The sequence below is a fragment of the Miniopterus schreibersii genome (assembly GCF_964146895.1).
Source record: "Miniopterus schreibersii genome assembly, chromosome: 3".
Lineage (NCBI taxonomy): Eukaryota > Metazoa > Chordata > Mammalia > Chiroptera > Miniopteridae > Miniopterus > Miniopterus schreibersii.
This window is the reverse complement of record NC_138103.1, coordinates 10,894,102-10,907,670: the sequence shown is the minus strand read 5'-3', so window position 1 is coordinate 10,907,670 and position 13,569 is coordinate 10,894,102. Positions and strand designations below refer to the sequence as shown.

General features: G+C 48.3%; 1 protein-coding gene across 2 annotated transcripts in view; it reads left to right on the top strand.

The window, feature by feature from the left end:
- The window catches only part of ABCA3 (ATP binding cassette subfamily A member 3), a 46,987-nt gene that overhangs the window by 20,593 nt on the left and 12,825 nt on the right, over window positions 1-13,569 (top strand). For both annotated transcript variants that reach the window (XM_081132192.1, XM_081132193.1), the window contains 10 exons: window positions 1,869-2,050; window positions 3,856-3,999; window positions 4,518-4,647; window positions 4,823-4,977; window positions 5,258-5,413; window positions 5,700-5,910; window positions 7,112-7,262; window positions 10,478-10,576; window positions 11,497-11,683; window positions 12,475-12,778. In XM_081132192.1, the coding sequence (XP_080988318.1) occupies window positions 1,869-2,050; window positions 3,856-3,999; window positions 4,518-4,647; window positions 4,823-4,977; window positions 5,258-5,413; window positions 5,700-5,910; window positions 7,112-7,262; window positions 10,478-10,576; window positions 11,497-11,683; window positions 12,475-12,778 (1,719 nt within the window). The remainder of the gene's footprint in view (window positions 1-1,868; window positions 2,051-3,855; window positions 4,000-4,517; window positions 4,648-4,822; window positions 4,978-5,257; window positions 5,414-5,699; window positions 5,911-7,111; window positions 7,263-10,477; window positions 10,577-11,496; window positions 11,684-12,474; window positions 12,779-13,569) is intronic.

Sequence of the window (13,569 nt, the reverse complement as noted above, 5' to 3'; positions counted from 1 at the left end):
AAAATGTTCTCTGTATCTATGAGTCTGTTTCTGTTCTGCTTGTTTAGCTTGTTTTTAGATTCCACATATGAGTGAAATCATATGGCATTTGTCTTTCTCTGTCTGTCAAAGTCCATGGGTTTTGACCCACTCCTAGCCCTCTGTAAAGTGGTACAATTAGCATCGCTCCCCTTCCTGGTCCCCTGAAACCTGCAATGATTGGCAATGAGGTTGAGGAGACCCAAGAGAAAAACAAGGGACAGACCAGAACACTGTTTTCTTTTTTTTAAGTGTTTTTATTGATTTTAGAGAGAGAGGAAGGGAGAGGGATAGAGAGAGAGACACACTGATTGGCTGCCTCCTGCACACCCCCTTACTGGGGATGGATCCCACAACCTGGGCATGTGGCCTGACTGGGAATTGAACCGGTGACCTCTTGATTCCTGGGTCAACATTCAGCCAACTGAGCCACACCAGCCAGGCTCTTTTCCTGATTTTTATGAAATTTACTGATTTTTAAAATATGTGGATGAAATAAAATACTTCTTTGGGCTGACTTTGGCCTTGTGGGCTCCCACTTTGCAAACCTGCAGTAGCAGCTCAGATTTCAATTGATGGAGTCAGGCCTGCTCCTCTAAAGTGACTAAAGGGCACCTAGTGTAACCCTTTACCCATCACCTGCTGGGAAGTCTCCGGGGATGCAGAGCTCACCTCTTAGGAGGCCCCATTCATTTCCAGATCACTTAAACCCCTCACACAGAAGGGCCTTGGAGAGGTGGATGGACTCAGGCTGGCCCACCTCTCTCGCTTACTCTGGCTCCAAGAGAAGGTTCGGGTGCAGGTGAGTTTCTGCGAGGCTGGTGTTGTGCTGGCATCATGTCCCTGGAGCTTCTGCTTGTTGTTCTGGTTTCACTAGCAGGGAGTGAAATGCAATCTCCCTTCTACATGACTGACCTGTGTACAAATTAAGACCATCTGGGCCCTGCCCCATCCAGGTGTTCTCTTTTCAGGCTGAATGCTCTTGTTTTTTCCAACCATGCAGTTCCTAGTTGTTGTAGCCTCTGGTTAGAGGGAGGGGGGGATCTATGGAAGGAGGCAGGTGGATAGTAGCAGGAACCTTCAGTGTGGCTTTATCTTTACTCAGAATTGTTTTTCTTCAGTTGGCAATGTCTTCTAACACTTTTGTTTAACTATGTTTCCATGTTTTTAGTAGTGTGAAATACAATGTGGGCTTTTAATGCAGTCTCTTTCAGAATTCAAATACTTTTAAAAAAGCCATTTACAGAGAAGAATCTAACTGTATGACACCTCTCATTTTTCAAAGTTCTGTACTAAATTTTTTTAATACAGACAAATTTATAGTTGTTTGAAAGTGAACATTGACCAAGTCCAGAGAGCAGCCATTTTCATCAGAGGTTCTTGAGCCAACAGAAGGTCATCTGGCTACACAGAATCCCCAAACATCGTTTGGACTGTTCTGTTGCAAAACAGAGAAGACAGAACACTATGAGCACCACTAAAAGCTTTCTGTGTCTGAAGTATTTTTCCCTTTTTAAAAAGACATGAAATGCACACTCTTCCAATATTGGCCTTACCCAATATCACATGTATGTATGTGTATGTGTGTGCATACATGTGTATGTATATGCATACTATATATACGGATATTTACGTATGTCATAAATCAACATGAGCCCATCTAGTCAGTTAATGAGCTTTTGCTGGTTCTGTAACACTGATTTTGTGACTTAACTTTTACCTTCAAGACTTGAAGAGAGTCATCAGATTTGTTATAAAAGCAGGAAGGAAGAAGCCATACTGACTTTGCTGTTGGCAGGGGGAAGGGGCTGCAGGTCTGTTTTAGGCCCATTTCCTGATGTATCTTCCAGGCACTGGTGTCCAGTGGCGAGACCTCCTGAGTCCTGTCAATGTGGACGATGACTTCTCCTTTGGGCAAGTGCTGGGTATGCTGCTGTTGGACTCTGTCCTCTACAGCCTGGTGACCTGGTACGTGGAGGCCATCCTCCCAGGGCAGTTTGGTGTGCCCCAGCCCTGGTACTTCTTCATCATGGTGAGTCCTGATGCCCCTGCTCCTCATGCTGGCCACCTGGGGGTGAGGGTTGCAGGTTTCCCCAGCACTTACTCGGGGCCCTCTCCAGTCCCTGACAGTCAGTGCCTAGTTGGGCCAGGATATAGGACCTACCCTGCGCTCAGTTGGTAAGTAGTATATCCTAAGGGCTCTGAGACTACCCCCACCTCCTGAGGTGATCCCTGCACTCCAGGGTCTGAGAGACAGAGCTGGAACTGGCCCACCACCCACAGCACCAGCACACCCTCACCCTCAGCCTCTCTTTCTTGTCACTTGTTGGGTTTTCTGTGCACGAAGTAATATAGCTTCTTGTAAAAATGATAGCATTTCTGGAATATACAGCACAGTCCCACTATCCAGAGATGAACACTGCTGACATTTTGCTGTGTAGTTCTTCCAATTTTTTTCTATACATAGACTTCCCACTAGCATACATGGATGTGTATATATCACGTATACATTTGTTTTTAGAAAAAGGGATCATATTGTAAAAATGCTTCAAACTTGCTTTTTTTAACCTATGAGTACACCTTACATATCTTAAGTACATATATATATATATATATGGGTCTATTTATAAACATATTTTTAGATTTTTGTTTCTACATATTTATAAATTTTGTTTTATTTATAAATATATCCATATTTAAATATATGCATATTTATGAGTCAACTTCATTTTTTAATGACTGCATAGTATTTCATGGATGTCCCACCATGTATTTAACAAATTTCCTACTGATGGTTAGTTAGGTGTCACTTCAATGTTTATTCTTTGATTCAACAAGTATTTATCAAGTGTCCACTACATAATCGATCAAATCTAAAATGCCACTGATTCTTAGAGGCACTGTTACTTTATTACTAAGAAAGAAAATTACAGTTAGTATTTTAATACTGTGGCATTCCATGATTTCTAAGATACAGTTTGATTTCAAAGTCACTTAAAATGGTCAAAATGTGTGGCTTAAAACCTGTGGATTATGGTGTACCAGAACTACTCCAGGCACTGGAAATACCCTGGGGAGATAGCTATGAGATAAATTCTCCCCTCAAAGGCTTACCTCTGCTGAGAGTTCTTCCAGGGCCCTGTTCTCACCTTACCTGTGGCCCTGCCCATGTCCCTGTTACCTATGCCTGCAGGCCTCCCTTGAGGGTGGGGCATATGTACAGTTTGTGATTATATTCTTGCCCCTTGCACAGCCTGTCCCTGTGATGGCCAGAAAGAGGGTGGAGGGCATTGTCCTCTAGACAGGGCAGGAGGTTGTCCTTGTCTAGACAAAGGGTAGAGAGTCATTCTCTAGACAGGGTGGAGTGAGGCTTCTTCATAGAATAGGGAGCCTGGCCCTTTGGCTTCTCCTGCCTAGTTCACGAGCTTCTGTGTAGGTGAGTAAGGGAGCAGTTGGGGGCATGGAGACACAGCCTCCTTCATTTTCTGCCCAGATATCACTCGACTGGAACATTTAATAACCTGTCTGTTTTAAATGCCATTGTTTGCTTTCCCTCCGTGTCACATCTGAGTTGATATGATAGGACAAGAAGCCTGTGAGTTGCCATCATGCCGTATGGCAGATTAGGAAGCTAGGAGTAGAGAGTGGGGGGCTATGCTGGATCCTGACCCAGCCCTGGGCTCTAAGCAGTGTCTCCTCTGCAGCAACTTATGAGAAGGAAGACTGAGGGCCAGCTTCTGGGTGTTTAGCATGTCAGTTAGTTATTACTCTGTTTGTCATAAACACAATGACCTGATATGAATCAGCCATCTGAGACCCATCTGATTTCCAATCTAGCCCTCATATTGGTGCGGGCACCCAAGAACAGTTTCGGGGAAGGAGGAAGAAGACCATGACCCTGAGAAAGCCCTCAAGACAGAGTACTTTGAAGCTGAACCAGAGAACCTGGTAGCTGGGATCAAGATCAAGCACATATCCAAGGTGTCACACCCTGTGGGGACAGGCACGGAAGGGGGACTTCGGAGTCACAGGTGTTAAGAGCTGCTGCCTCGCCCATGGCTCTCTCCAAGCTGATGACTTTCTCTGGGCCTTGTTGCCTCCTGGATCCTTGGGGCTGCTCTCTGACCAGCTCTCCCAGGCACTGGCCACCACTCAGACTGTGTCCACAGGGCCCAATGTGGAGACTCCGGGTTGAGTCAGTAATGTGTGCCCCTGCTCAGACTTAACCTCTCAGCAGCTTTGCAGTGAACGCTTGCTGTGCTGGCTGCACAGTGAGGCCCTAGCCTCACAGGTGTTTGATGCCAGATGCCAGGGATATTGGGAACCTGTTGGGGGTCGGGGAGGCAGAGACCAGTGGGAGGCAGCATGGCCACCAGTCAGCACTCTGTCCGAAACTTCCCATCTCTGCCTGCTGACTGGGGACACTGGGAGTGGGAGGGACCCATGGAGTAAGTTCCTGAGGGCCCCTGAAGTCAGGGCCGCCTCTGCCCCTCCTGCAGGTGTTCAGAGTGGGAAACAAAGGCAAAGCAGCTGTCAGAGACCTGAACCTGAACCTGTATGAGGGGCAGATCACTGTCCTACTCGGCCACAATGGTGCAGGAAAGACCACCACCCTCTCAATGCTCACAGGTGAGGGGCCACATGGCCACCATGGCAGGAGCCGGGTGACCAGCAAACCCACTCACAGGCGGGTGCTCAGGTAAATCGAGGTAAAAGTGCATCACGTGACGAGGCCATTGCACCTCGTGCTGACTGGCAGGATGTTCAACTGAACCTAAGCCTTTGGTCTTCTCCTTGGCCGTAGGTCTTTTCCCCCCGACCAGCGGGCGGGCGTATATCAACGGGTATGAAATTTCACAAGACATGGTTCAAATCCGGAGGAGCCTGGGCCTTTGCCCACAGCATGACGTCCTGTTTGACAACCTGACAGTTGCAGAGCACCTGTATTTTTATGCTCAGGTGAGCCAGCAGGGCGTGGGCTTCAGAGGTTGTCCTTGTCCCGTTTGTTCCCTAGCCTGCATGCTTGGGTGCCCCAGGCAGCCAGCTGAGCCCTCAGCCTCCGGGCAAACCTAGACCTGCTCCAAGGAGCCTCCCATACACTTGGAGTAGGGGAGGCGGGAGGGAAGCCAGAACTTGGGTACCCGTACACAAAGGATGAGGCAATGCCAAGGCTAAGTGGCTCCCTGGGTGGCCCCCGTCGGCAGCCCCTTCCAGATTTCTGTGCCCCCTGCTCTTTCAGCTGAAAGGCTCGTCCCGCCAGAAGTGCCCTGAAGAGGTCAAGCAGATGTTGCACATCCTGAGCCTGGAGGACAAGCGGGACTCCCGCAGCAGGTTCCTGAGCGGGGGGATGAAGCGCAAGCTGTCCATCGGCATCGCCCTCATAGCGGGCTCCAAGGTACAGGGCAGCGGGCCTGATCCCCCAAAGAGCACAGGTCAGGGCTCCCGTATGCAGTGGGCAAATACCTGTGGTAGCGGGCTCCCAAGGCATTGCCCTCTAGCTCCCACTCGGCCTGGGCTGGCTGCTGGCTCTGCAGCTGTGGCTCAGGAACCTTGGCCCTGGGCACCCTCGATGGGCAGTCTGGTGAGGGTGGTACTGCTGCATCTTTGTGGAACTTGAGCTGCACAGGGCCGACGATGCAGCGAGCCCAGGCCTGTTCACAGGCTGTTCCTCTGCCCTCCAGGTGCTGATGCTGGATGAGCCCACCTCAGGCATGGATGCCGTCTCCAGAAGGGCCATCTGGGACCTTCTTCAGCAACAGAAAAGTGACCGCACCATCCTGCTGACCACCCATTTCATGGATGAGGCCGACCTGCTCGGGGACCGCATTGCCATCATGGCCAAGGGGGAGCTGCAGTGCTGTGGGTCTTCACTGTTTCTCAAACAGAAATATGGTGAGTGGGAAGTGGGGTGGACAACCCATCCTCCATTCTATGTGGGGCAGTGTCACTGGCCCAGTGTGCTGAACAAAGTGCCCTGTGTTGCCCTGGCCAGTGTTTCCCAGTGGTTAGAGTGTCAGCCTATGCACCGAAGAGTCAAGCCCCAGTTGGGGCACATGCGGGAGGCAACCAATCGGTGTGTCTCTCTCACATCAATGTTTCTCTCTCTCTTTCTCTCCCTCCCTCCCTCGCTTCTACTCTCCCTAAAAAATCAATGGAAAAAAGTATCCTCAGGTGAAGATTAACAAAAAAAAGGGAAGAAAGTGCCCACTGTTAACTTTCATGAAAGTAAAAGTGAGATCAGGCAGGGAGAGAGCTTCCCTAGACTTCCTGCTACCTCTGGATGGAGACCCAGGGCCCTAGGCAGAGGGGATTGTAATAATGAAGAGGGAGGGAAGTGGAGCAGATAGTTTTGATTTGATTAGAAAAACAATCAGTCACAATCAATGGAATAACAGTCGAGAGCCAGGGCTGACAAGATTAGCATTGCCCTTGGAGAGGCCAAGTATGTTTGCCAACGTTGCAGCTTTCAAACCAGCAAGTGGCCTGCGACATGGTCCATGACTGGTGAGTGGCATGTGGAATCAGGACCCTCTTTGCTACATAGGCATGGACTTCCTTTCTCGAGGGCAGCTCATGGTCCAGTATGCCAGGTCCCATTCATGTTCTACCAGTGGGAAGGAGCAAAGACAGAAGACAAGATACCCCAAGCGTTGCATACCTTCCTTCTGCAGCTTCTTCTGGCCAGCACACTACCCTGTCAAGTAGATGGTGACCCAGTGTAGTCATCATCAGGCTGGTGGAGACTGGACAGGGTGGCCTCCATCCTGGGGTTCCATTCCTGAGAAAGCAAGAACAGGTCTTCTGGACAGTATCTACCACAGCCTCTGAGACTTGAAGTCTGAAGTCTGCCTTGGGTTCCACCTCTTTATCATGCTCAGCGCCCAAGATCGCCATCATCTCTACCCAGCTAGGGAGCAGGAGGCAAGACCCTCAGGATAGGTCTGAGGAGTTCTGAGATGCATTCATTCTGGTTCAGTTGCCCCCTTGCTCTCCAGCCCCTTTCCCATGAGCCTGCTATGGTCATGAGCCCAAGGGCCCTGGGTAGGCCAGGAGACATGGGAGACAACTTCATGTGGGGCTCACTGTGTTCCAGGTGCAGGCTACCACATGACGCTAGTGAAGGAGCCTCACTGCAACCCAGAGGGCATCTCCCGGCTGGTCCACCACCACGTCCCCAACGCCTCCCTGGAGAGCAGTGCAGGAGCAGAGCTGTCATTCATTCTTCCCAAGGAGAGCACACACAGGTACAGATCCAAGAATGGGGCTCAGTGGGCCTTAAGGGCTCCATGCTTAGGGTCACCTACCCTGCACCTGTCAGGCCTGGCCAGTGGGCATCTCTCAGGTCCTGGGCCTGTGACAGTGAGCATATGGTGAATCTGTTTGCTGGGTCTAGGGTGCCAGGCCTCCCTATCCAGTGGAGCTGAGAGAAACATCAGTTGTACCTGAGAAGCAGAAAAATGTCTTACTCGTCAAAGGGGAGCTCAGTGCATTGGTCACACTGGGTGAAGCATGCACAGCAACCTATCCAGAGGTCTCTGTGGAACTGTAAATTTGTATGTCTTCTTGTTCTTAGAATTTGAATCACAGACACATGCCTCATAAATACAGCAGACTACCAGTGTGGGGAGGTAAAAAACCAAACTCGATTCACATTCTGAAACTTTGGGACATAAATCTTTTTTTATATATATGCGTTTATTGATTTCAGAGAGAGGAAGGGAGAGGGAGAGGGAGAGAAAGAATCATCAATGATGAGAGAGAGTCATTGATCAGCTGCCTCCTGCACGCCCCCTACTGGGGATCAAGCCCACAACCCAGGCATGTACCCTGACTGGAAATTGAACCATCTCCTCAATCATACATCGATGCTCAACCACTGAGCCATGCTGGCCAGGCAGGACATAAATCTTAAAAATACATTTCATCTTGCTACAAGCCTGATTGAGTAATGTGGTTTTAATAGCCGCATAGTGGTCCCTGACACAGATATATCATAATTTGTATGTAATATCTACTCTATTACCACGTGCTCATGGTTTTCCAAAAAAATATGCTAATGAACATCCTTCTAGAAAACTCTTTGTCCAGATTTCCAGTGATCCCCTTAGGATAGATTTCTGAAAGTGGGGTAAATAAGACCAAATTACCTTCTAGAAAGGTGGTGTGGCCGTAGCTGGTTTGGCTCAGTGGCTAGAGCGTTGGCCTGCAACTGAAGGGTCCCAGGTTTGATTCCAGCCAAGGGCATGTACCTGGATTGCAGGCTCCATCCCCAGCCCAGGCCCAAGCGTGTGTGGGAGGCAACCAGTCGATGTTTTCTCTATCTCTCTTCCACTCTCTCTGAAAAGCAATGGAAAAATATCCTCAGGTGAGGATTTAAAAAAAAGGAAGAAAGGTGGTGTTTGGCTTCCTGTCATAGTGATAGAAGAGTGTCAATTTTACTCCATGGTTGCCAGGTTTGAGTAAATTCTTAAAAAATATTTGTGTATCTGATGGGTGAAAAATGGTACATACTTGCTTAATTGGCATTTTGTATTTCTTCCACTCCTGCTGGTGGGAAGTTGAACATATTCAGTGCTTACAGGTCTTTAAGCCATGTTTCTTTTGGATATTATGTGTTCATATCTCTTGCTCATTTATCAGTTAGAGTGTTTTATATGTAGTTGACCCTTGAACAATGTGGGACTTAGTGGCACCGATTCCCCCCACCCTTGCACAGTCAAAATCCACATATAAATTTGGCTCCCCAAAATCTTAACTGCTAATAATAGCTTACTGTTTACCAAAAGCCTTACCGATAACAAACAGTCGATTAACTCATGTTTTTTATGTTATATGTATTATACTGTATTTGTATAATAAAACAAGCTGGATAAAAGAAACTGTTATTAAGAAAATCAGAAGGAAGAGAAAATACATTTATAGTACTGTATTTTTCTTTTTCTTTTCTAAATATGTCTTTATTGATTTCAGAGAGAGGAAGGGAAAGGGAGAGAGAGCGAGAAACATCAATGATGAGTCTTCATTCATCGGCTGCCTCCTACACGCCCCCTACTGGGGATCGAGCCTGCAACCCGGGCATGTGCCCTGACCGGGAATTGAACTGTGATCTCCTAGATCATAGGTCGATGCTCAACTGCTGAGCCACGCTGGCCAGACTGTATTTTTCTTTCAAGAGAGAGGAAGGGAGAGAGAGAAAGAAACATCGATGTGAGAGGAACATCGATGGGCTGCCTCCTGTATGCGCCCCAACTGGGGACCAAACCTGCCACCTGGGTATGTGCCCTGAGCAGTAATCGAACCTGCCATCTTTTGGTGCACAGGATGACGCTCCAACCAACTGAGCCACACCAGCCAGGGCTGTGTATTCTTTGAAAAAATTTGCATGTAACTGGACCCATGTAGTTCAAACCATGTTAATTAATATCAACCATTTTTGTTGCAACTTTCCAATTTGTAGTTGCCTGATTTTGTGGGATTTTTTTTCATGCAGATACTCTACATTTATTTTTATTTTATGTTTTGTTTTATTGATATTAGAGAGAGGTAAGGAGAGGGAGAGAGAGAGAGAGGAAAACATCGATTGGTTGCCTCCCATACTGGGTATTGAACTGTGCCCCTGCTGAGAATTGAACTAGTGACCCTTCAGTGCACAGGATGAAGCTCCAACCAATGGAGCCACACTGGCCAGGGCACATACTTTACATTTAATGGATTATATGTTTTTCCTTCTGATTTCTTTGTAGAAATTTTTTTCCCTGCCCTGCAGTCAAATGAATATTCACTAATTGCTTTCCTTTTTTTTTTAATACATCTTTATTGATTTCAGAGAGAAGAAGGGAGAGAGAGAGAAATAGAAACACCAGTGATGAGGGAGTTGTCATTGATCGGCTGCCTCCTGCAGGCCCCCAACTGGGGATCGAGCCTGCAAACTGGGCATGTGCCCTGACCGGGAATCGAGCCATGATCTCCAAGGTCCTAGCCTAGGTTGATCCTCAACCACTGAGCTACACCTGGCCAGGCTTCACCAGTTGCTTTTGGTTGGTTTTATCATCTCATGTAGGTGTATACTATCAAAGAATGCCTGTGTACTCACAAGATGTTACATGGAAGAAAAAAGGGGGGGGAGGGAACCCTGGCCCATAGTTCAGTTGGTTAGATCATTGTCCAGATATGCCAAGGTTTCGGGTTTGATCCCTGGCCAGGGCACTTAAGTGGAACAACAAATCCATCTGTTCCCCACCCCGCCGCCTTTTCTTCCCCTCTCTCTTCCTCTCTCTCTAAAATCAATTTTTTTTAAAAAGGCAGGGAACAAACCCTGACTTATTTTTTTTGAAGTGACATTTATCTCAAGGGGCTCACTTCTTTGACCCTCCCCCATACTACATGGAGGTGATTATTTAGGAATGAATTACCTGGAAAGTCACTGAAAAGGGACTCATCACTCTGGGTCTTTTTTCAGGTTTGAAAGTCTTTTTGCTAAACTGGAGAAGAAGCAGAAGGAGCTGGGCATTGCCAGCTTTGGAGCCTCTGTCACCACCATGGAGGAAGTCTTCTTACGGTCAGTAAATGTGCGTTTCCATTAGTTTAGGGCTCAGAAGATTTTTTTTTAAGTGTAATGATAAAGCAGTGCCCTCAATTACAATTTCTTATACCCATCTGAGGGTAGATGTATGCCTGGGGTGGAAGCAGGGCAGTGGGCCAGCTATCAGGGCCTGAGGTCAAATCATGACTCTGTTATTAAGACCTGCACGAACCCAGTGAGGTTTCTGACATGTGCAACAATTTAGAAAAGGAGAGCAGCTGTGCCCCGATCATGTTGGGAGTGTGTGTGCTTCCCCTGGTGTCTCTCCTGGGAGCACCATGGCAACAACAGGCTTACCAAACTCTTCTCAGGCTCAGAAGGTAGTCCAGAGCGTGCCTCTGTCCATAATGAAGATGTGAAACTTAGCATTCAGACCCTCAGAACTGCAGGGTGAGCTCGATATAAGTGATGCATCTATCAGGCATTTTGTTGAATGCTTATTTGGCAGATATAATGCTAAGAACTAGAAATGCAAAAATAGGATGTGAGGTAGGTGTTTTTCCTTGAGGACCCATGGCCTAGAGCAGGCAACAGAATAAGTGAAAGTAAACACAGTGTAGCTATCATGCCCCAAGCATCCTCCTATCCCCTTGGAAAGCCCTAGTTATAAATGCGGACCTTTGTTAATCTCCCCTTGAGACTGGGATTCCCATGAGCAGGGTCCCTGTCTGCTTGTCTTTCTCTCCTGGACTTTCCTTGGCTGCAGTAGCTGGTGTTCTGGAGATATTTACTGATGAATGAATGAATGAACAAACTAGCCAATGAAGCTGATGGCATTCTACTTTAGTGTCTCTGACAGTCACCCTTTCCCCCTCTGCTTCCCTTCTCTATGGAACAATAGCTTCTCCCTCCCTGAAGAGTCTAGTTATGACCAGGCCGCGTGTGTTTTGGTGCAGGGTTGGTAAGCTGGTAGACACCAGCATGGACATCCAGGCCATCCAGCTGCCTGCCCTGCAGTACCAGCATGAGAGGCGGGCAAGCGACTGGGCAGTGGACGGCAACCTGTGTGGGGTGATGGACCCAACTGATGGCATCGGTGCCCTGATCGAGGAAGAGTGCACTGCCATCAAACTCAACACAGGGGTGAGTGCTGGGGTCCAGAGCGGGGCAGCGCAGGATTGAGAGAACCCTAAGCCCCACATGTTAAGGCTTCATGAGGGCAAATGTGGACTTTGGGAGGAAGAGGGTAGATTACAGCTTGTGCTCCCATGGGTTGGCAGGAAGAAGGAAAACTCGGAGCATTTTTATTGAGCAGTTGTAATTTCTTAATGTTCTAACTTGGCCACTAACGAATAAGAGCAAATCTTTGCTTATAACAGCGCTCCCTTCACCAAGATCTTGGCTTGTGCCAGCATTTGATGAGGTAGAGACAGCACTAATCCCATTTTATAGACAGGAAACTGAGGTCTGAGCCAAGGTCACATGGCCAGCATGTGGCAGACCTGGGGATTGATCCCTGTGCCTCTCTCCACACTTAAGAAGACAGTGAAGGGGTGAAGTTAGGGAATATGGGCAGCTGAGGGACATTTTTTGTCTGCACACGCAGCCGAGGTCCTCATACAAGGGGCAAGGGGAGGCAGAGGCCTCAGCAGGAGAGCTGTGGGATCATAGCCAGTCTCCTGATGTCCTATCACAAGGAAACAGTGCCTGCCCTGCCTCTGTTGCTGTTGCAAGACCCCCTGACGCTCACATAGGGACCTGCTGGGACGTGTACACATGTGTTCTGCATGTCATTGACTGAGCCCTGCGAGAAGTTCAGGGGCCCCAGGGCACAAATGTCAGCCAACCCCAGGCTCACATGGGAACCACACCTGCTGCTGGTCAGATGCTGGCTCCTGAGTGGCAGCCATGTCACCTCATCCTCTCTACTGCAGCTCACCCTCTACTGCCAGCAGTTTTTGGCCATGTTCCTGAAGAAGGCCGCGTACAGCTGGCGGGAATGGAAGATGCTAGCGGCCCAGGTCCTGGTCCCTGTGATGTGCATTACCCTGTCCCTCCTGTCCATCAACTACTCCTCCGAGATCTTTGACGACCCCATCTTGAAGCTGACCTTGGCCGATTATGGCAGAACCGTTGTGCCCTTCTCAGTTCCTGGGACCTCTCAGCTGGACCAGCAGCTGTCTGAGCATTTGAAGGACATGCTGCAGGCTGATGGCCAGGAGCCTCGTGAAGTGTTGGGTAAGGGGCTTCCCTGGGGTTCAGGACCTGAGCTGTGTTGTTAGAGGCTGTTTTTCCAACCAGGGCACTGTAGATATTTGGGGTAGTTAGATCTTCACTGCCCTGTGCACTGTAGGACTCCTGCTCCCCTACCCCCACACCATCATGACAACCAAAAATGCCTCCAGACATTGCCAGGTCTCCTCGGGGGAGAAAATTGTTGAGTCAGAAGACACAAGACAGCATCTCAAGTCCAAACTTTGTCCAAGTGCTCATTTCCTAAAGTTTTATATTTAGGAGCATTCAAAGGAAATGTGAAACTTCGATGATCTTTATGTTGCCTTTTCTTTGTTTGCTAGGCTGGTCACAGTATGCGTTATTGGGACACAGCATTTGTTTCCATCATCCTAAAACCAGCACTATCCCATGTCCCTAGTGGTGGGAGTTGGACACTGCCCTGGGTTTAGAGCCAGCATTACTCTAGTTACATGGACTGTGCTTGAAGGTTTTCTTCTTTTACTGCTCCCTTCTCACTTCTTGGCCAGCTACTTTGAGATTCAGCATACTGAGTGGTCACAAAATCTTGGCAGGAATTAAGTTCTTCTTTATTATTATTATTATTATTTTAAATCTATCTTTATCGATTTCAGAGAGAGGAAAGGAGAGGGAGAGAGAGAGCTAGAAACATCCATGATGAGAGAGTCATTGATCGGCTGCCTCCTGCATGCCCCCGACTGGGGATTGAGCCCAAAACCCGGACATGTGCCCAGGGGAATCGAACTCCAATCTCCTTGATCCTAGGTCGACGCTCA